Source organism: Ascaphus truei, chromosome 1 (genome assembly GCF_040206685.1).
Source record: "Ascaphus truei isolate aAscTru1 chromosome 1, aAscTru1.hap1, whole genome shotgun sequence".
NCBI lineage: Eukaryota > Metazoa > Chordata > Amphibia > Anura > Ascaphidae > Ascaphus > Ascaphus truei.
Window position 1 is genome coordinate 554,832,092 of NC_134483.1, and position 24,101 is coordinate 554,856,192.

Consider the following 24,101-nt stretch of genomic DNA (forward strand, 5'->3'; position numbering starts at 1 on the left):
GACCTGTGGCCCACTGGCCCTAACGGGGAGTGGGGCACTGCTGGCACCATTAATGAATTCAGTCTCAGAGGGATAGTCCTGGCGTGAAAGTCCATCAGCATTGCTGTTTTCACTGCCCTTTTTGTGCTGAATGGTAAATTCAAATTCTTGTAAAGCCAAGCTCCATCTCTGCAATTTGGCATTTTCCCCTGATAACCTCTGTAGCCAACTCAGGGGATTGTGGTTTGTGATGACCGTGAAAGCCCTCCCATATACGTAGGGCTGGAGCTTTTTGAGTGCCCACACAATGGCCAAGCACTCCTTCTCAATGGTGGCATATGCCACCTCCCTGGGGAGCGGTTTGCGACTGAGATACACCACAGGTTGCTCTTTGCCGTCGTCCCACACCTGGCTCAGTACAGCTCCAATACCAAAGTCTGAGGCATCAGTCTGAATGAGAAAATGCTTGGAATAGTCTGGGGCAGCCAGTATGGTGGCTTCAGCAAGCGCAATTTTCAGTGCCTGGAAAGCAGTTTCACAGGCAGGAGTCCAGGTAATAAGCACAGGCAGTTGCTTCTTAGTCAGATCAGTCAGGGGGTTGGCCACGGCGCTGTACTGTGGGACAAATTTCCTATAGTACCCTGCAGTGCCCAAAAATGCCATGACCTATTTCTTGATTTTTGGAACAGGCCACTGAACTATGGCTTCTACCTTGGCTGGCTCTGGTTTGAGATGCCCTCCACCCAACCTGTGCCCTAAGTACAGGACTTCTGCCATCCCTACCATACACTTAGTGGGTTTAAAGGTAAGCCCAGCCACCCTGATCCTATCCAGCACCGCAGCTACATGTCCTATGTGGGATTCCCAGGAATTACTAAAGACAGCAATGTCATATAAGTAAGCCCTGGCATAGCTCTGCATCCCTTCCAGTAACCTATTGACCAGGCGTTGGAAGGTAGCCGGGGCATTCTTCATCCCAAATGGCATCACCAAGAACTCATAGAGGCCACTTGGAGTGATGAATGCTGACTTCTCCCTAGCCTCCAGGGTCAGTGGGATTTGCCAATAGCCTTTGCTCAAATCTATGGTGGGCAGATACTTTGCCCTCGCGAGTTCATCTAGTAACTCATCCATGCGGGGCATGGGATAAGCATCTGACACCGTCCCAGCGTTTAGCAACCGGTAGTCCACACAAAACCGGTGGTCTTGTCCTTTTTAGGGACTAGGACGACTGGACTTGCCCAAGGGCTCTGGGACGGAGTAATTACCCCTAGGGTCAGCATCTCCTCTATCTCTCTCTCAATACTTGTGTTGACCTCTGCTGACACTCTATAAGCGTGCTTATGCAGAGGCTGCAGGTCCCCTGTGTGTACTGGGTGTTTAGTGAGATGTGTGGTCCCTGGCATGTCAGTGAAGAGGGTGCTAAACTGAGCTAGCATATCCCTGGCTTCTCCCTTCTGCCTAGCACCCAACTGTGCCCCTATTTCTACTTGTTATACAGTGTTTCCCTGCCTAGCCTCCCCTAGGAGATCAGGCAGAGCATTGCTCGCCGGATCCTCCAGCAGTGGGCTACAAATGGCCAGCACTGCTCCCATACTCGGTGCTCTGTATTCATTCAACATGTTAATGTGGTATGTCTTGTGCCTCTCAGGCGCTACCTGTACAACATAGTTGCACTCATTCACCTTTCGGATAACCGGGTATGGTCCCGATCAGGCAGCCATCAGCTTGTTCTCCCAAGTGGGTTTGAGAACAAGCACCTGCTGTCCTGGGATGAATACTCTGCTACGGGCATGCTGGTCATACCATTGCTTTTGCTTGGTCTGAGCAGCTCTGAGGTGGTACTGGGCCACCCCCATGAGCATCTCTAACCGGTCTCTGAGATCTACTACATACTTGATCACTGAAGCATCTGTAGCAGTAGTCTCCCCTTCCCATCCCTCACGGAATAGGTCCAGAGGTCCACGTAACCTGCGGCCATATAGTAGCTCGAAGGGGGAGAAGCCTATAGATTCTCGCGGTACCTCTCGGTATGCAAACAGCAAGTGCTGCAGGTGAATCTCCCAGTCTTTCCCCTCCGCCTCTATAAAGTTCCGAAGCATCTGCTTCAGGGTACCGTTAAACCTCTCACATAATCCGTTTGTCTGGGGATGGTAAGGGGTAGTGCGCCGGCGCTGTACACCGCACGCATCCCAGAGACAATGTAACAGTTCACTCATGAACTGCGACCCATGATTGGTTAGGATCTCACTAGGGAAACCTACCCTAGAGAAAATGTTCAGCAAAGCTGCTGCCACTGTCTTGGGACTTATGGTGCCAAGCGCTACCTCCTCAGGGTACCGGGTGGCAAAATTCACAACCGTGAGGATGTAGTGCTTCCCTGACCTGCTAGGAATCATAAGGGGTCCTATAAGGTCCATCGCTACTTTCTGGAAGGGTTCCCCTATTATCGGTAGGGGTCTCAGGGGTGTCTTCACACAGTCGCCTGCCTTACCTACTCGCTGGAAGGCATCACAAGAGCGGCAGAAATTGCTTGCATCTCGGGATGCCCCCGGCCAGTAGTAACGCTGCAATAACCGGGCTCGCGTTCTGGTTACCCCCTGATGTCCCGCTAACGGAATAGAGTGAGCTACCCGTAACAATTGCTGTCGGTACCCCTGGGGCACTACAAGCTGTCGCTTACCGGTCACCCCCTCCTCTATCCCCGGGTTCCCTTCCTCTCTGTACAGGAGTCCCTTATGCCATAGGCAGTGCTCAGTGCCTTCCCCTGCCTGAGATTCGGACGCCCGAAGTCTCATGCCGGCCAGGGTAGGGTCTGCCTTCACTGCCTCCCTAAACTGGGCTCCTCAGTCTGGCCACCCCCCAGTCATGTCATTGTCAGGGGAATGGGGAAGGGTGAGAGGGAACAGTAAGTCAGCCTGTGGTTGCAACTGATCCTGCTTACCTCCCCGGGCTCCTCCGCTATCGTTGGTCCCAAAGGCTGGGGGACTGGAGTGGCCGCCACCGGCATTGCCGCTGTCTTGCTCCGGGTAACTGCCGTCACAATGGCGGGCTGGGCACACGGTCATAGGTGCAGGTTATCGGTTCCATGTCGTTGCCCAAAAGAGTTTCAGCATCCAAACCGGGTAAAACACCCACCTCCCGCACACCCTTGCCCTCCCCCCAATCCAAAAAGATTCGGGCCACCTGCTAGAAACGTGGCTCTCCGTCGGCCACAGTGATCTGCATCCCAGGGCCTGGGAGCAATTCCTCTGGCCGGACCATATCAGGTCGGACCAGGGTCACTGCAGCTCCTGAATCCAGCAAGCCGACTGCTTGCCGGTCACCGACTGTGACCGGGGTGAGATGCTTGCTCCGGCCATCCGTCTGCTGCAGGTCTGCGCTGAGATGTCCTCCGCTCCTGGCTGTAGGCACCGATGAAACCGGGATAGGGGTGACATGGGACGTCTCGCTGGGAGTTGTTTCCATGACTGGTCCTGGTTCTTTGGTGGAAGCCACCCGCACGCGGGCTACCGGCTTCGCAGCTGGGGTGCGTAGCTCCTGATGGAGTCTGTTGGAACGCAGGGGTTCCGGGCAATCTGGTCTGAGGTGACCAGTGCTGTTACAGTTGTAGCACCGGCGCTCATGCCGGAGCTCTCCCGCCTTCTGTGAACTGCTGCCCGCAGGCGGCTTCTGAGTCCATTGTGGGGTACTAGCAGATTTCTTGGCCAGCGCCGGCGCTGCCGCTGCTTTGGCTGATGCCTTGGCGGTCATTTGGGCTCGGCTGACCACATAGTCATCTGCAAGCCTCGCCGCCTCTTTGTAAGTCTTGGGCTTTTTGTCATACACCCAAGCCCTCACCGCCGGCGGGCACTGCTGCATGAGCTGCTCCTGAAAGATGAGGTCCAGCACGCGTTGGTAAGTCCTGGCCTCATAGCCCTCCACCCAGCGGATCCTGTATAAAGACATGCGGGTCACATAGGTGACATAGGTCTCCTGAGGTTGCCTCTCCTCCAGCCGGAATTGACCCCAGTAAGCTTCAGGGGTAAAACCGTGCTGAAATAGCAATAGTTCTTTCAGGTGGTCATAATCATCAGCATACTCCTCTGGAAGCGCCATCATTGTCTGCTTAGCCAAGCCGGAGAGTAGCGGGTCCAAGCGTGCAACCCTATGCTGGGGAAGCACCCTGTACCGCCGGCACTGCATTTCAAAGTTCTTTAAAAAACTGTCGATCTGATCAGTGCCTTCCACGTACTTGGTGAGACTGTGCTTGTCCAGTTGGAGTTCATCTTTGCGGGGTTGGACCGGGGGGCAATAAGCGGGTCTGTTCACTGCCATAGAGATAAACTTTTGCCGCTCCTCCACTGTCCCTCAGTCTCCCCACGTCATAATCAGTGCCAACATTTCAGGGGTAAACGGACTGGTGGCCGCAGCCATCAGTGCCCTTCCTGTTGCACTGGTCCCGGGAGGCTGCCGCCCCAGCACTGGGTTCAGTCCCTGATCTCCGGGCGGCTGTACAAGGGCAAGCTGAGCCGTATCCTGAGACTCTGCAAGCTCGGCTTCATATTCCGTGATTGCGGCGATCATGTCTGAGACCTCCTGGTTCTCATATTCCAGTCCATATTCACGGCACTTGTCTTTTAGCTGAGTTCCAGTCCTTAGGTAGTAGGAGTTTTCCGCTTCACTCATGGTTCTGGGTCGCAGCAGTGAGGTGGTGTGACAACTTGCGTTACTTGTTGCACTACCAAGTGTTCAATATCTTTAGTCCCAGGAACTTGCAATTACCATCAAGTTCCCACTGGATCACAGTACCCCGCAGAATACTGTAATCCAGGTCCAGTTCAATCCCACCGCTGCCACAAGTTAATTTACAAGCCTGTGACGATAGCTTATGACAGGTTGTAATTTACACCAAATAACTGGGTTTGAACTGAACGAGGCTTAGATATAATAAAGTATATTTATTCCTTTGGATAGTTGAACACACAATATAGTACAGTAACAGGAAAGAAGTACACTTACTTTGGGGGATGGGGAATGAGAAGTATGTTGCATAGCATTTCTCTCATCAATCAAGATGGTATAGAAGAACACAGGACAAAGGGTTGACCACAGATTATATACCTTTTGTAACCCTATCCTAAACATTAAATACAGGTGATTGGTCAGTAATTACCTGTAGCCACTCTCTAACGTGGGAACACATTTTGATACATGCCCCCCTGCTAGTTTGCACATGCTCAGTTGGACTCTGGGGTCTCATTTCTGCAGCCCCACATTTGCATCAGGAATGCCAGCCAGTCTACTAAATGGAATTTCTGGCAGGATACCCTTTGTTGTGAGGTGTTAAATGGGACACTTATAGACTGCTCGGGGTTGAGTAATCTCCGCCCTCCTGTAAACAATGTAGGTGATAAACTCCTTTGAACAGCACTTACATTTTAGACATTGGGACGCTTTCCCTGACCATTTGCTGCCTTATGGCCAAGGGAATTTCCTCTGGTTCCTGTCCATACCTTGGGACACCGTATTAAAGATAAAACACAACCATATTAAAATATCCGGTTCTGTTGGGTCCAGTGGATCCAAACTTCCCAGTTCTCAATGCCGGAACTGGGACACCCTATGGTGCAATTTGCGACTTGCTACGACCTTCGGAACCGGAGTTACACAAATACACTTTAAACCGTTTCTCATTTTAATACAAAAATCTCCGCTGTAAATGAAATCACGGTTTTTCACTAAATCCCCATTGAAAACAACGGGCTTCGCCGCCATAGACTTTCAATGGCAAACCGCCGCCGTTGGTGGCTATAGGAATCCGCCACTCTCCAGTTGTAATCCAGGGGGAGCATGAAGGGAAAAGAACATAAAACAAGAAAAACAATCTAAGTGCAGACAATAAAATTCAAGTGATGTAAATTCTGCGTTCTTTCTTGGCTCATATGTGATGTCTACTTACAAGATGTAAGTCAAAATCAAGCGGTTTTGACACTCAATGGTCTCTGCTGTGCAGGTATTCCCACCAGGTGATAGGGTCTCCAGCTCTCAGCTCCAGCGGTTTAAGTGTGGTGGAACTAGGTTGTATGGAGCCTCACTAGTGTTGCCAGATTACTTCCAGCACGCGTCAGGATCAGACAACCCCCGGCTGGAAGTAATCTGGCAACACTAGTGAGGCTCCATACAACCTAGTTCCACCACACTTAAACCGCTGGAGCTGAGAGCTGGAGACCCTATCACCTGGTGGGAATACCTGCACAGCAGAGACCATTGAGTGTCAAAACCGCTTGATTTTGACTTACATCTTGTAAGTAGACATCACATATGAGCCAAGAAAGAACGCAGAATTTACATCACTTGAATTTTATTGTCTGCACTTAGATTGTTTTTCTTGTTTTATGTTCTTTTCCCTTCATGCTCCCCCTGGATTACAACTGGAGTGTGACGATTTGTGGGACTAGCGAAACCAGTCCCCACCAGCTGGGTTTGAGCAGGGGGTTTGAACCTTTCAATAATATTATCACGTTATTTGAACACAATATCACTGTTTAACAAATAATTGATTTGGTCAAAATATTCACTGTATATTATTAGTGTACACTAATAGAGTTAGCGCCGTTTTCTTTCACCTTCACGTAGCACATATAGGAATCCGCCGCCATAGACTTTCAACGGGGCAACGCCGCCGTTGAAGTCAATGGGATTTTTCCGCCATAGCCGGTCAATGGAGATTGGCCGCCATTGAAGTCTATGGGAAAAATCCCGAACTTTCAAGGGGGTCCATACTCCGTTGGGTTGGTCCAAGAGGGTCAAGGATGGTTCTGCAGCGATGCCGGAGCAGTGACTTCAGGTACCCCAAACCCTGGCCCTCTGGACCCTCCAGAACCGGAGATATGGATTCTTACTTTTCAGCTTTTCACACTTAGACATTTCCTTTAGCTGTTTCTGCCGCCGCCATTGGAGCCTATGGCGCAACCCGCTCTTCTCGGTTCGACCCTTATCGGGGGTCCAGGATTCGGGGACCCGGTTGTGGTCGAGTGGGGGGAGGCCTAAGAACTAGGGGCAAAAAGAATTTTATTTCTAGGTACTCTAGAACTGTTTATTCCCACGCCACTTAACATTGAACTTGACTGCTAAGTGATCAAAGCTCTCTTTTAGAAATTGTATCCGCTTTGTGGTTTTGCGGTTTGGACGGCAGCCAACTCGTTCTTGGAAAGGACCGTCGAGGAATCTCCATTGAAGTCAAAGGGCCCATTGACTTACAATGGGAAACCGCCGCTCCTCCTCTCGGATGCCACCTGCTGGTCTTCACAGGAAACAGGACCGAAACAGCAAGATTCGCCATTAGAATGCATTGAGCCCTAATGGCGGCCTATGGGACCCTGCAAAATGGTGCCTGAAAAGGCGGGGAAATTACACAAAGGGCTATAATCATTAAAGAACTATTAACCCTTGTACTCCTGGATGGATCCTAGTGTGTGTGATGCAGACACTGATATAACAACAAAAACATGGGAACAGGGGAATATACATTTTCATGTTATAACAAGGGTTAAATCACATTTCTGGACCTCAGCCCAGTTAAACCCTTGTCTCCCTGGTGAGGTCAGGGAATGGCCAAATGGGGTGCAATCCCTTTAATACCGGGCCACCCCCTTTCTCCCTCTACAGAAGGCAAGGCAGGTGATCATGTGAAGGCATCCCTGAACCCACTACCAGTAATAGGGAAACCCAACAGAGGGATGTTGCTGAGTGCCAGATGAATGCAAGAGCCATTCACACCTTGGAGCCAAACCCCAAACTCAGGGACGCCAGAGAAGGGGTGTACCAAAGGATGCTAAGTCTCATGGGTGTCAAGCTAAAACATGCGCGGTGCAAACCGGAAAGCCTTTTTTGCCCGATTTGCAAACTACGGGCAAATCGGAGATTGGTGGGTTAAATTTTCCCACGGAGGGGTTGGGCATGCATGTTATAGATAGGTCGGTGAACCCTATAAAACTGCCCACCAAGCTATCCCCAGTGTGATTCATGACGTAACCAAACTTTGCACAAGATTCTGTTCGTGTACAGCGGTATCGGCTCCAGGACGCAAAGGGTTAATAACATTGCAACCAAACATTTACCCCAAACTCAGAAATTCGTTAGCCCTGGTGACCCCCAAATGAATTCTTATGAACTCTTACGAACTATTACGAACTTTCTTCATTTGGCGGAGATATTAGATCGGCAACTTGCGATCTAGCCAAACGGACTTTAAATCAGAGACTGCATTACTTGCACTTTCTTACAAAGGACAATTTCAGTGTATTCTGAAGCTGTCGTGTTTGTCTATGAAGGAAATAAATGACAATTTATTTTGCCTCCTTGTCGTGTTCAATCGAGAATCCTAAAAATATAAAAAGTGTTGATAAGTTCTGGTCTACCGTGACAGGTACCCAGGAGGGTGAATGAGCGCAACTATGTTGTACAGCTTGAACAGCTTGTTGTACTATCTGTAGCCCACTGATGGGGGACCCGGTGAGCAATGCTCTGCCTGACCTACAAGGAGAATCTAGGCAGAGGGGAACCATAGAGCAGGTCTCAGCTCAGTGCATAGCAGAGAGTGCAGGCAAGGACTATCCTAGAGCAGCATAGGGTTCTGTTCATGGACAAGCCGGGCAGGACAAACATCACAGTTCACACAGTACTTACTAGTGATCAGAGACCTATGCATAAGCATGCGTATCGAATATCAGCAGAAGTGAAAGGAAGTATAGAGATTGAAGTGGAGGAGATGCTGGCCATAGAGGTAATTGTACCATCTCAGAGCCCTTGGTCTTGTCCGGTAGTCCTGGTACCTAAAAAGGACGTAACCACTCGGTTATGTGTGGACTTAACGGCAGCTCAATGCTGAGACGGTGTCAGATGCTTATCCCTTGTCCTGCATGGATGAGCTATTAGATGAGCTTGCTGGGCAAAGTATCTGACAACCATGGATCTGTCCAAAGGGTACTGTCAAATCCCTCTGACCCAGGAGGCTATGGAGAAGTCAGCATTCTTTACTCCAAGTGGCCTCTATGAATTTTTGGTGATGCCATTTGGGATAAAGAATGACCGGCTACCTTCCAATTCCTGGTCAATATGTTACTGGAAGGGATGCAGGGTTACGCAAGGGCATACCTGGATGATATTGCTGTGTTTAATAATACATGGGAAACGCATTTTATTCATGTAGCAGCAGTGCTAGGGAGAATCAGGGATGCAGGCTGACACTGAAACCTACAAAATGTCTAGTGGGTATGGCAGAAGTGTTATACTTAGGGCACAGAGTGGGTAGAGGGCACCTGATGCCAGAACCAGCTAAGGTAGAGGTTTTTCAGGATCGCTGCTAGGCTCCTCCTCTCTGATGCGTCACATAGCAAAGCCGGTGGCATGCACACAGGGCACGCCAACCCAACATTTCACCAGCAGAGGCACTCTCTCGTCACGTTGCAACGGCGCCAACTCTCGCTGGCGACGCACTCTGCCCATGCTGCATTCCCCCTGCGTGCACACGCCATGTGACAGCTAATCTCAAAAAACACATCAGTTGTGTCTCACCTGCAACCAATCCTGCTTCCTCATATTAACTTCCAATCGGGGTCTGATGTCATCTTCCTGCTACCTCCTGATTGGTGCCTCCTCCTTTATATATCCTGTCACTTCTTGTGCAACTTGCTGAGCATAAGCTCTTGTTTATGTGCTGTGCTCACTGCTTCCTTTATCTTGCCTGTTCCTGTGCCTTGCCTGACCAGTGTTGTGACCCCTGCTTTACCTAGACATGTCTCTTCTGTATCACTGGACTTTGGCTTGTTATTGGACCCCCACTATCCACTCCTCGACCATGACTTACAGATACTGACTACTCTCCTCTCTCCAACCCCGGACCATGGCAAGTACCACGACATACCCAAATTCTCCTACCCAGCCCGGCTACATGACTCTGACTCTGCACTCTGGAACAGGCCCTGTGGTTGTAGGGCTGTGGGTATATACATCCCCACCTCAGCCCCGCGGTCTAGTCCTGTTTGTTGTGAGCACACGAGACAAGGCTATAGTGCAGTGGCCCATTCCTAGGACCAAGAATCAGGACATGGCTTTTTTAGGCAATCGCTGGCTACTACAGAAAGTTAGTTCCCCAATATAGTGCCATTGCTAAACCCCTGGCTTAATTGACTTAGAAATGACTCTTGGTTCTTGTAACCTGGTCTCCTGCCTGTGAAAAATAATTTCAGGCACTGAAGGTACCACTGTATAGTGCTCCCATCCTGGCACCACTCGACTACACAACGAAAACAAATTTCCTTGTGCAGACTGATGCCCCCGACTATAGCAGCGGTGATGTACTCAGTTGGGTGGGCGAGGAAGGGGGTGATCACCCCATTGTTTACCCGAGTAGGAAACTCAAACCTAGAGAAGTGTCTTATGCCACAATTGAAAAGGAGTGCCTGGCCATAGTTTGGGCACTAAAGAAATTGCAGCCCTATTTGTATGGCAGGTCCTTCACTGTGATCACAGATCAGAATCCCCAAATTGACTAGAAAGGATGTCAGGGGAGAACGGCAAACTGCTTCAATTCTTCTTTGCAGGAATTTGACTTTACTATTTAGCACAAGAAAGGCAGTGAGCATGGTAATGCTGGTAGACTCTCCCGACAGGACACACCTTGTGAGCCTAAAACCTCAAGACATGCCAGGCTTGTGGATCCACAAGACGTGGTAACTGACACAGAGCCTTCATCTTCAGGGGGAAGGGGTGACGGTGAGGGGGTTACCAGGCTCACAATAAAGGTTAATCCCGTTTGGTTACCTCTGATCCATTTTTTGGTGTTCTAGAGTGTCAGCTCTTGAACCTAACTGTTGTATAAGCATAACCTGTATTTGTGCGACAATAAACAATTTTCTGTGTTTTTACATTTCCAGGTGTGCCAGCAAGCAGAGATTGCTAGCCTATGAGTTTCGAGGGAGGTTGTGTGGAGAAAGTCTTGTCAGAATGTGTCTAGCTAGCCGGGGTCCAAAGTTGATGGATACCCCAAAAATGTACCTGGGAATAAGGTCTGATTCCCAGATACATATAGGCACTTTGTCCGGCAATATCTCCCCTTGAAAACACTTGCACGTCTCACTGATAGGTTTCCCTGCTTCAGCACAGACCAGAAAGGGAAATGGGGCATAGGGATGTGAGGTGTTCCTGAACTTGTCAAGGGGTCCATACTGTAAGTTAACTGGGATACCCAGTTAGTGCCCAGGTCACCCAGAATGTATAGGAGTTCTGAGGTACTCCAACCCTACATAACGTTGCAAGGAGTTTTAAAAGTTTAAGTCCATTTTGCAATGTGTAGGGAATATGGCTAGTAGGGAATAAAGTGCAGCTCCTTGTTCTATTTCCCATACCAAAAAGACTTAGGATGTTTTTAAAGTTTATATTTATTAATAAAGTGTGTTAAATAATATGTGCTGTGAGCGCAGTAAAATGAGGCACAGGGATGAAAAGTGTACCTGTAGCTGCGGGGATCCCTAAGTAACAACCCAATTAGTGCCAGGTAGCCAGAACCAGTATTGGGTTCATGGGTATCCCCAACCGTAGATAAGGTTGTGGGGGGATTCTCAGAGTCCAGCTAAGTCCTATTAATAGTGTGTTGGGAATATAGGCTGCTAGGACTAAAAGTACACTTTTCTAATCTATACCTGTCACGGGAGACCTGGCAATTTACACCTTTTTATCGGGAGCATTAACTGAGCAAAACAAGTTAGTAAAACAAATGATCATTTATTCCATTGAAACAGACATACACAGAGTGGATCACAAAATACATAAGAAAAACACACTTACTGGGGGTCTGAACAGCAAAACTAGACTTTCCTTATTTCTACAGTCCATAAAACAAAGTTTGTAGTTGACCGAGACTTAGCCCGAAATGTCCTGGAACTCAAATCGGCATGATGTTCCACCCGTCACTGCTGGATAAGTTCCAGAGCCTTGAAAAAACTTGACCGGGAGTAGGTCCAAAACGTCCTGGAACTAAAACCGGCTTGAAATCCTAGCCGTAACCGCTACGTTCTGTTCTGAGAACTTGGTCCTGAAAAGTGGGACTTAAAAAATATTTTGCCTTGAAATTTCTGAAGCCGGCTCGCTGCTATTTCTCCAAGAGCATCTTTTGTTGATTTCAAATTTCCCGCTCCTGTCTTGGCGCTTGAATCTTGGACGACTCCAAATACCTGATTGGTTGCTGGGTTTCTTATAATATTTCAGGTTCTTTCATGAAATACTACAGCCAATCAGAGCTTGGGAACATTCCTACCAGCCAAACAGAGTGATGCCATTCTTCTGAAGCCAGGCAAGCGGGACTTCTGCATCTGACAGGGGCATGTGCCAACCTGGCACCTCTGGAACTTGTTAGTCAGAAGCCACCCGCTGATCTAGGCCCCACACAGTCTGGTGGATGGTTGGAGCACCCCAGAACCCCTATACCGGGTTCTTGTGATCTGGGCATATACTGGGGGACCCCCACTGACCTAGGGACCACTTACTGTATCCCACATACCACACATCCCTATGCCCCAATTACCTTTCTGGCCTGTGCTGAAGCAGGGAAGCCTGGCGGTGAGTCGCGTATCTGTTTTCAAGGGAGAATTATGATGGGTGTGCTGTGTCTATGTGAATCCTGGAATCTGACCTGCTTCCCGGCTACATTTCTGGGGTGACCAGCAACTCTGGGCTCCGACTAACTAGACACAACCTGACAACACTTTTACCGCAAAACCCCCTTGTTATAGCCTCTCATTCTCCACTGGTTAGCACTCCTGGAAAGGTAAAACACAAAGAAATAATTTATTGTTGCACAATCACATACATTGCAGGTACAACAGACAGGTTCAAGAGCTGACACCCTGAGACCCCAAATATGGATCAGAGGAAACCAAGCGGGCTTAACTTTATTTGTGAGCCTGGTTACCCCCTCGCCGCCACAATTTCCCATACCCAGGGCTTAGTGATGTATTAAAGGCTTATTTTATTAATACATGTAATGTAATGAAGTGTAGTGTTATGCACTGTAAAATTAGTGGGCTTTCAGAACCGATGTCCCAGAGACTACCAAGCTAGGTGCCAGTAAGTCTGGGAGACATCAGAGATCAAAACAGCCAGAGGTTGCCAGAGGTGTGAGAATCAAATAGGTAGCAGGAAAAAGGCTGAGCACTGCCAGTTGTTCTGTCAGGCTGGCAGGAGCCTGTCACCGGGGGTGGCATTGAGGTAACCAGGGACAGATGTGCCAAGTTGCACATGCCCCTTGGTTCATTCAGATTTTCAGCTAACCCTGTATTTTATACCGGCTTGTCTTGGATTGGCTTCTGAGACAGTTTTCAGACTTCTGATAGGGCTGTAGTATTTTGTGGAGGAAACTCTAAAATACTAGCAGAACCGCTGAGCCAGGCAGTCAGTTGTGTTTTTTGTAGATTCTAGGATTCTAAGCAGATTCTAAGCTCCAAGTCCAGCAAGTGAATTCAAGACCTCTGCAGAGAAGGGAGAGAGGGTAAGCTTTGTAAATTGAAGCCATGCACCTAAAAAGGTTCAGTTTTGTACCCCAGACTCCCAGTAAGTGTGTATTGTCTTATGTAGTTTGTGCAACATTGTGTGTATGCCTTTTCCTGTGAATAAAGCTACAATTTATTTCATTTACCTGTTTTGCTCAATGTATGATCCTGGTAAAAAGGTGTAAATGCCTGGTTTCCCATGACATTATTTCACTGCCTTGTTTTGTCTTATGACTGATCCCTTAAATATAAATGGTGTTAAAATACCTGATCTATCGTGACAGTGTGTCATCAGCATAAATGTGATATTTGAACCCAAGCAATGTGATTAGGTCACCTAGAGAGAGTGTGTAAAGAGAAAAGGTCACAGGACAGAGCCCTGGGGTACCCCCACAGAGGGATTGATAGAAGAGGAGGAGGTGTTGGCAAAAGAGACACTGAAAGTACAATGGAAGAGGTAAGAGGAGATCCAGGATAGAGCTTTGTTCCGAATACCATGAGTATGGAGAATGTGAAGGAGAATGAGGTGGTCCACAGTATCAAATGCTGTATGGAGGTTGAGTAATATGAGCAGAGTGTAATGACCTCTGTCTTTGGCATCATGGAGTTCATTAGTTATTTTAGTGAGGGCTGTATCAGTGAAGTGAGCAGTGCGGAATCCAGATTGTAGAGGGTCTAGGAGAGAATAGGTGTTGAGAAAATGGAGCAAGCGAGAGAATACAAGACGTTCAATGAGTTTAGAGGCAAAAGGCAGGAGGGATACAGGCCGATAGTTAGAAAGACAGGTAGGGTCAAGCTTGATGTTTTAAAATAATGGTATAACTGTTGCATGTTTTAAGGAGGAGGGAAAGATACCAGAGTAGAGGGAAAGTTAAACATGTGTGTGAGTGTAGGTATAATAATAGGAGCAAGAGATTTTAGGAGATGGGAGGAATGGGGTCAAGAGGGCAGGTGGTAGAGGGAAAAGAGGAAATCAGCAACAACACATCCCCCTCTGTGACAGTGGAAAAAGAGTAAAGGAAGGCAGGAAAAGAGTTAGGAAGAGTCGTAGGTTGGGAGGAGGATACAGAGAAGATGTCCTAACGTACACTACCAACACACTTTATTAAAGTGTGGCCGGTTCCGCAAGCCGGGAGATTTCCCAGCTTGCTAGTGGCCGCCCCTCGGCGTGCCGCGCGTCCCCGACGCGCGGTCATGCGTCATCGGGAGCCTGCGCCCCCTGCACGCGCGTCCAGGGCTCCCCGAGGGAGCCCTGGTGTCCCGCGATGTGGGGGACGGCGGCAGGGGGTTCCGGGGGACCCGGCGGACCCGGCAACGGGAGGGAGAGCGCCCCGATCGGAGGGCGCTCTTCCACTGCTTTGGCGCGCGCCCGGCACCCTCCGGCGCGCGCCAGTTTACTGCTGCGGCCAAGAACGGGCAAATGCTCGAATAAACTCGGCCGCAGCAGTATGTATTCCACATTTTCCTTGAAATAGTCGGAAAAGTCCTGAGGTGATATGGAGGAAGAAGAACAGGCAGCAGAGGGTGGTCTGAGTAGGGAGTCAATGTTTGAAAAGAGTTGGCATGTATTATACTTGTGCGTTTTTATTAGTGAATAAAGTATGTTTGTTTAGCTTGAGAGAGGGCAGAGTTGAAACAGGACAGCATACATGTTTAGTGAAGGAAGTCTGCGAGAGTGTTAGATTTCCTCCAGAGGCGTTCAGAGGAACGAGTGCAGGAATGCAGCATGCGCGTGTGGGAATTTTGCCAGGGTCTGTGATTAGAAGGGCAAGTACAGCAGAAATCAAGCGGGGCATGTAGATCAAGAAAAAAGGATAGGGCCACGTTGAAGTTCCTGAACAGGTTGTCAGGGTCTGGAGCAGGGCAAAGAGAAGGAGGAGCAAAAAGTGGAATCAAAAGCTTGTAGGTTAATAGAGCGCAGGCCTCTGAAGAAACAAGGGGTATATTGAGGTGGAGAAGGGGAGAAGAGAGAGAAAGAAAATGAGATGAGGTGATGGTCAGAGAGAGGAAAAGGAAAAATGGAGAAATCAGAGAGAGAAAAGTTTCTTGTGAAAACCAGATCTAAGTAGTGGCCATCCTTGTGGGTGCTGGCTGCAGGCCACTGTTGAAGGCCAAAAGAAGAGGTTAGAGAGAGAAAGCGGGAAGCGCATAAGAGAGAGGGGTCATCAATGTGGCAGTTGAATTCCCCAAGAAGAAGAACAGATGACTAAGAGGAGAGAAAGAAAGAGAGCCAGGTTTCAAAGTGAGAGAGAAGGACAGAAGGGGGATGAGTAGAGGTAGGGGGCGATGTATAACTGCCACATGGACAGGGAGAGGAGAGAAAAGCTGAACAGTGTGAGCCTCAAAGGAGGGAAAAGCAAGACAAGGAGGAATAGGAAGGGTTTGGTAATATGATATGATTACTGCACGTCCTATATGCCTGGTTTATAATACTCATCATTACTTTCTTTCAAATAGAAAAGAATGGTCCTACCGCACTATTTATGGGGTAATTCAATATTCCCTGAAGTCAGTAGGAGTTTTCAGTGGATTGTACAGTAGGTAGATCCACCACATTGGGGAATATTGAATTACACCCTAATTTCCCAGACAAGGCAAATAAGAAAAAAAAACAGGAAATAGGTATCTGATTATACATGAAAAAGGATCTAACCCGCACCAGGTGCCTATATCCCAGCACAATCAATCAGCTGGGGCTTCAATACAGTATCAGAAACCTAGCGGTGCATCCAAAAGGCAATAAGGCATAATCACACAGAACAGAGAAATATGTCTGTGAGGAAATGAAATAATCTCCTGCAGACTCCTCTCAGTTCCAATCCATCTGTATCTGTTCACTCAGCCACGTCTCCAAGTCTCATTCCTATTACTCTCTATTCCTCTCAGTTCCAATCCATCTGTATCTGTTCACTCAGCCACTTCTCCAAGTCTCATTCCTATTACTCTCTATTCCTCTCAGTTCCAATCCATCTGTATCTGTTCACTCAGCCACGTCTCCAAGTCTCATTCCTATTACTCTCTATTCCTCTCAGTTCCAATCCATCTGTATCTGTTCACTCAGCCACGTCTCCAAGTCTCATTCCTATTACTCTCTATTCCTCTCAGTTCCAATCCATCTGTATCTGTTCACTCAGCCACGTCTCCAAGTCTCATTCCTATTACTCTCTATTCCTCTCAGTTCCAATCCATCTGTATCTGTTCACTCAGCCACTTCTCCAAGTCTCATTCCTATTACTCTCTATTCCTCTCAGTTCCAATCCATCTGTATCTGTTCACTCAGCCACGTCTCCAAGTCTCATTCCTATTACTCTCTATTCCTCTCAGTTCCAATCCATCTGTATCTGTTCACTCAGCCACTTCTCCAAGTCTCATTCCTATTACTCTCTATTTCTCAATAAAATAATGGGAAGTCTCTTATTTGTTAGAATTTAGCTGAGTGGTTTCTCATTTAAAACAATCTGAAACATTGTGTCAATGTTAACCCTTCTCTGGTAACTTTTGTCTACGTACTAAAAACAATATGTATCCAAAATCATTCCTGTCTCTTTGTAAGGATTACTGTTTCTGTACAGAAGTGAAACCCTCAATTAAAGGTTTTAAACATTTTTAAATCAAAGTTATATTCAGATAGCTGGTCAACATTTCAACACTGCATTATATCCCGTCACAATATCCCTAAATAGCGTAATCCCCAAAAGATAAAATACATTTCTGGAGTTACACTGAAGTGAAAACGCTCACCTACATGTTACTGTGTGTACACGTTGCATCCTATTTAGGTTATGTTTATATCTCTTGATATTCTGGGCTGTGAAATTCACAAAAACATATTGCAATGAAAGTACAACACACTCTGCTAGTTATTGGCACAAACTGAAGGAAACAATACAATATTGATTGCAAAATTGCAATAAAGAGAGTTATTCAGCAATATTTTGACTCCCATATAAAAAAAAAATTGTTTTTATTTTATTTTGAAAAAGTAAAAAGTGCAATTTCCAATTTGGCTTGGTAAGTGTGACTTAAGTATTACAGGATGTGTGCATGTTAGAAACAGCATGCTAATCCCCCGTCTCCCTTACCTGAGTGTATCCGTACATCCCTAGTAGATTTGCCACTGCCTCAGTTGTTACAGATGTGAGGTCTCCAATAAAGCCGGCCAGTTTGCCTCGTCTCAGACAGTCATAGTTTGGAATGGCTTCCTTTTCTCCGTGCATTATCCGTATAACATTCTCCACCGCTTTGCCCTCATCTGAACAAGAATCAAAAAGCTGGTAACCCAGGGTGATGTTGGGTAAAAGATCGGGGTTTCTGTTAATCTCATCAATGGCAAAAATAAATGCTCGGAAGTGTCGGTAAAACTTTGGAAGCACCCTGCAAGTAATAATACAATGTTATAACAGGGTATTGTGATATAGTGCCACTTCATACTGTAAATAGGATGATTTTATTTTATCTGCTGCAAAGTTTGTACAAACTCAGCAACAGATTTATCAGAAAAACATTAATGCTGTCTGTTTATTTTTTATATCTGGAACTTTGTTATCATCAGGGAGGCTTTGTTCAGGGAGAGCTATTGAACATAACTGCAGTACAATAATCTTATCATACAAAGCAGATATCCCCATGCTGTGGGAAATAATCCTGCAAAACCATGAGAATAATGATTACTTATTTTTGGAAGATACATTTGGAAAGAATGTAACTCTAGTGTTGAAGTTTTGTGTATCCTTCTCTGATTTGTCTTTAATACCTGTATATAAAAGTCTTTCATAGAAGCATTTATATTCCTTTATTATAAACAATTGCCCAACTGTACTAAAAACATAACTAAATACTATACAGTATAATTACACAGTTATAGTAAGATCTCCTGAAGTTACTTACAAGATGCAGTACACACGTGATTGATGCTTGGTGAATGGAGGTGATAACAGCGCAGGGATGAAGTTAATTGTGAAGACGCCCCCAATAATGACATCCCCTTCCCGTGAATACTCCCAGACTTGCTCTTTGTGCTGAATATGACACCCCGGTCCTGATTCCAAAATGGATCCATCATAACTTGGAAAGATCATCACTCCGAGTAGGAATATTGATCCCAGAACTTGGAAAACAGAACCGTTCATCTCTTTAATAGAGTGCTAGATGCTAGATGTTATAATTTACCAGTCCTCCTAGATGCCCCCAGATCAATGCACATCGGCTTTGGCTGTTGAAGAAGGTTGAATCCAGTGTCTTCTGCAAGATCAGATCGTACTTTCATTCACAGCTGCTGTTTTATATACCCTTCCTAGTCTATTTTTATGCAGGTTGTTGTCTTTTGAAATTCAGTGGGTTATACTTACAGGTATCCTCTGTGGTCTCATGTATCCACCTATCCAAAGAGTACTAATTTATCAGAGGGGACAAGGGAAACACATTTTACAATTCTCTACAGAGGACATTCAGACTGCAGCTGACAAGCAGAAATAGAAAAAAAACATACAAAACAGTTCTATGTAAAGTGTGTTTTCCATGATTGTCACGGTAGACCAGGTCTTTTAACACCATTTATATTTAAGGGATCAGTTAATAGGCAAAACAAGGCAGTAAAATAAAATGAGGTTTATTTGATGAAGACCTCGGAAATACACTGAAACACAAAATATAGAAATACAGTATACAAACTTAATGGGGTCTGGGGAATGAGATCTACCTTTCCTAGGTGCAGGGAACCCACTTGCATGGGTGTGACGGTGAAGAGGTAACCAGGCCATAAATAAAGGTATTATGCCCAGATGGTTACCTTTGAGCCCTGTTTCAGGTTTTAGAGTGTCAGCTCTTCAACCTGGGTATTGTGCCTGCAATTAATGTAATTGTATTGCAATTAAGAATGTATGTGTGTCTTACCTTTACAGGGGTGTGTAGAGGGAGAAAGGGGGTGGCTCGGTATTAAAGGGGTTGCACCCCATTTGGCCATCCCCTGACCTCACCAGGGAGACAAGGGGTTAACTGGGCTGAGGTCCAGAAATGTGATTTAACCCTTGTTATGACATGAAAATGTGTTCCCTTGTTCCCATGCTTTATTGTAATATCTGGTTTAATCAGTGTCTGCATCACACACACACACTAGGATCCATCCGGGAGTACAAGGGTTAATAGTTCTTTAGTGTTTATAGCCCTTTGTGTAATTTTCCCGCCTTCTCAGGCACCATTTTGCAGGGTCCCATAGGCCGCCATTGGAGCTCAATGCGTTTCAATGGCGAATCTTGCTGTTTTGGTCCTGTTTCCTGTGAAGACCAGCAGATGGCGTCCGAGAGGAATAGCGGTGGTTTCCCATTGTAAGTCAATGGGCCCATTGATTTCAATGGAGATTCCTCGAAGGGGCTTTCCAGGAACGAGTTGGCTGCCGTCCAAACCGTAAAACCGCAAAGCGGATACTTTTTCAATAAGAGAGCTTTGATCACTTAGCAGTCAAGTTCAATGACAAGTGGCGTGGGAATAAACAGTTCTAGAGCACATAGAAATAAAATAATTTTTGCCCCTAGTTCCTAGACCTCCCACCATTCAACCACAACTGGGTCCCCGAATCCTGGACCCCCGATAAGGGTCGAACCGAGAAGAGCGGTCGCGCCATAGGTTCTAATGGCGGCGGCAGAAACAGCTCAAGAAAATACCTAAGTGTAAAAAGCTGAAATTTAGGAATCCATAGCTCCGGTTCCGGAGGGTCCAGAGGATCAGGATTTGGGGTACCTGTAGTCACTGCTCCGGCATCGCTGCAGAACCATCCTTGACCCTCTTGGACCACCCCGAGGGAGTATGGACCCCCTTGAAAGTTCGGGACTTTTCCCATAGACTCCAATGGCGGCCAATCTCCATTCACCGGCTATGGCGGAAAAGCCCCATTGACTTCAACGGCGGCGTAGCCCCGTTGAAAGTCTATGGCGGCGGATTCCCATAGCCGCCAACGGCGGCGGTTTGCCATTGAAAGTCTATGGCGGCGAAGCCCGTTGTTTTCAATGGGAATTTAGTGAAAAACCGTGATTTAATTTACAGCGGAGTTTATTGTATTAAAATAGGAAACGGTTTAAGGTGTATTTGTGTAACTACGGTTACGAAGGTCGTAGCAAGTCTCAAATTGGACCATAGGGTGTCCCAGTTCCAGCATTGAGAACTGGGAAGTTTGGACCCGCTGGACCCAACGGAACCGAATATTTTAAGATGTTTGTGGTATATCTTTAATACTGTGTCCCAAAGCAGGGATAAAACCCAGAGGAAATTCCTTTGCATACCAGGGTAGCAAATGGCCAGAGAGGCGACCCAATGTCTAGGACTTAAGTATTGTTCAAAGGATTTTGTCACCATCACTGTTTACCTGAGGGCGGAGATGGCTCAAACCAGAGCAGGCTGTAAGTATCCCATTTAATACCTTACAACAAAGCGTATCCTGCCAGGAATTCCGTTTAGTAGACTGGCTGGCATTCCTGATGCAAATGTGGGGCTACAGAAATGAGACGCCCAGAGTCCAACTGAGAATGTGTCAACTAGCTGGGGGCATGTATCCAAATGTGTTCCCATGTTAGTGAGTGGCTACAGGTAATTGAAAACCAATCACCTGTACTTAATGTTAAGGATAGGGTTACAAAACGTTTATAAACTGTTGTCCACCCTTTATCCTTTGTCTTCTGATATCATCTGAATTGTTACCTGATTGCTGGAGAAATGCTACATGATACTTCTCATTCCCCATCCCCAAAGTAAAAGATTATACAAGCGCTCCTTAAACTAAAACTAAGCAGCCAATGTGGACCCGACTTACTACAATCTAGGTTCCTACGACTTGGTGCCCCAGCCATTGCCAAACCAATTGCGTCCATAGTCAACTCTATCCTGTCTGCAGGCCATATCGCTAAGACCTGGAAAACTGCCAGAGTTGTCCCAATCTTCAAAAGTGGGGACAAAAACACTGTCTCAAACTACAGGCCAATCTCACTTCTCCCAATTCTATCCAAAGTCATGGAAAAATGTGTCCACTCCCAATTAAGCGATTTCTATACAAGGCCAAATTTCCCTAGCCAATTCCAATCTGGGTTTCGTCCCAAACACTCCACCGTAACTACCATGCTAAAAGTTTGCAATGAAATCCAGTGTGGAATGGAACGGGGACAACTCACTGGTGCAGTATTCCTAGATTTTGCAAAGGCTTTTGACACAGTTGATCATGCTATCCTGCTTAACAAACTCCAGAGCTCTGGAATAGGAAAACATGCTTTAAACTGGTTTCAGTCCTACCTATCAGGAAGATCCCAACATGTGTCCATCTCAGGCTCTAACTCCAACCCTCTGGATATCACCTGTGGTGTCCCGCAAGGCTCTGTTCTGGGGCCCCTACTCTTCTCAGTGTTCATTAATGATCTTCCCAAGCTTGTAAGGAAGCCTCAATACACATGTATGCAGATGACACAATCCTATATGCACACAGCCATAGCCTCTCTGACCTTCAACACATACTTCAGTCTGACTTTTTGAGACTCGAAAACTGGATTTCCCAAAACAAACTGTTTTTAAACACTGACAAGACTGTAACAATGGTATTTGGGACCAAGACTAAATTTGTAAATCTTCCAGTGACTGAGCTCCTGATTAGAACCAATGCTAACACCACCCTAACACCTGTCACTAGTTTTAAATACCTGGGCTTATGGTTTGACTCCCACTTAACATTCGGGATGCACATTGATACCCTGACAACCAAGACCTATGCCAAACTAGGGGTACTTTACAGGAACAAATCCTCCCTAAGTCTCCTGGTCAGAAAGCGTATCGCACAGCAGATGCTAATGCCAATTATTGACTATGGAGACATAGTATATGGCTCAGCACCTCAAACCCACCTTAGCAAACTTGACACCCTCTACAATTCAATTTGTCGTTTTGTTCTCCAATGCAACTACAAAACACATCACTGCGAAATGCTCAAAGAACTAGATTGGTCAACACTAGTCTAGGCGCAAAGTTCACCTTTCCTGTCTTGCCTTTAAATTCTTCATGGGCAAGCTACCCAGCTACCTGAACAAGCTCCTCACCCCTACCACTTGCAGCACTTATCACCTGAGATCAGACTCCAAAAGACTATTCATGGTCCCAAGGCTCAACAAAGTATCCGGACGTTCCTCCTTCTCCTTCCGTGCACCCCAAAACTGGAACAACCTACCAGAGTCTCTCACATCCACCACCAGTTTAAGTTCTTTCAAATCTAAGGCTGTCTCACATTTTAACCTGGTCTGTAACTGTTTCAAATGCTCATAATATATATTTTCTTTAACTGTGCACGCAATGTCTTGTATATAATGTATATACCCTGTTCATTTATATAACTGTACTTGTAACCATGTATTATTTGTTTTACTCTGTGCCCAGGACATACTTGAAAACGAGAGGTAACTCTCAATGTATTACTTCCTGGTAAAATATTTTATGAATAAATATATAAATAATTAAAAGTAAGTGTACTTCTTGTCTGTTACTGTATTATTACGTGTGTTCACCTATCCAAAGGAATAAATATACTTTATTATAGCTAAGCCTCGTTCAGTTCAAACCCAGTTATTTGGTGTAAATTACAACCTGTCATAATCTATCGTCACAGGCTTGTAAATTAACTGGTGGCAGCGGTGGGATTGAACTGGACCTGGATTACAGTATTCTGCGGGGTACTGTGATCCAGTGGGAACTTGATGGTAATTGCAAGTTCCTGGGACTAAAGATATTGAACACACGGTAGTGCAACAAGTAATGCAAGTTGTCACATCACCTCACTGCTGCGACCCAGAACCATGAGTGAAGCGGAAAACGTCTACTACCTGAGGACTAGAACTCAGCTAAAAGACAAGTGCCGTGAACATGGACTGGAATATGAGACCCAGGAGGTCGCTGACATGATTGCCGCAATCACGGAATATGAAGCCCGGCGCGCAGAGTCTCAGGATACGGCTCAGCTTGCCCTTGTACAGCTGCCCGGAGATCAGGGACTAAACCCAGTGCCGGGTGGCAGAATCCCGGGGAGGGAACGAGAGCACCTCCCGGGACAAGTGCGACAGGAGGGGCACTGATGGCTGCGGCCACCAGTCCATTTACCCCTGAAATGTTGGCACTGATTACAACGTGGGGAGACTGAGGGACAGCGGAGGAGCGGCTAAAGTTTATCTCTATGGCAGTGAACAGACCCGCTTATTGCCCCCCGGTCCAACCCCGCAAAGATGAACTCCAACTGGACAAGCACAGTCTCACCAAGTACGTGGAAGGCACTGATCGGATCGACATGTTTTTAAAGAACTTTGAAACGCAGTGCCGGTGGTACGGGGTGCTTCCCCAGCATAGGGTTGCACGCTTGGACCCGCTACTCTCTGGCTTGGCTAAGCAGACCTTGATGGCACTTCCAGAGGAGTATGCTGATGATTATGCCCACCTGAAAGAACTATTGCTATTTCAGCACGGTTTTACCCCTGAAGCTTACCGGGGTAAATTCCGGCTGGAGGAGAGGCAGCCTCAGGAGACCTATGTCACCTATGTGATCCGCATGGCTTTATACGGGCTACACTGGGTGGAGGG

General features: G+C 46.8%; 1 protein-coding gene across 1 annotated transcript in view; it reads right to left on the bottom strand.

Annotated features, from left to right (window-relative positions):
• LOC142466824 (vomeronasal type-2 receptor 26-like) overlaps positions 1-18,738 on the bottom strand; it is a 133,188-nt gene extending 114,450 nt beyond the window's left edge. The window contains exons 1-2 of the mRNA XM_075572350.1: positions 18,396-18,738; positions 17,591-17,882 (exon numbers count right to left, since the gene is read on the bottom strand). Coding sequence (XP_075428465.1) covers positions 17,591-17,882; positions 18,396-18,637 — 534 coding nt within the window. The 5' untranslated portion in view covers positions 18,638-18,738. The remainder of the gene's footprint in view (positions 1-17,590; positions 17,883-18,395) is intronic.
• Positions 18,739-24,101: the final 5,363 nt, after the last annotated feature.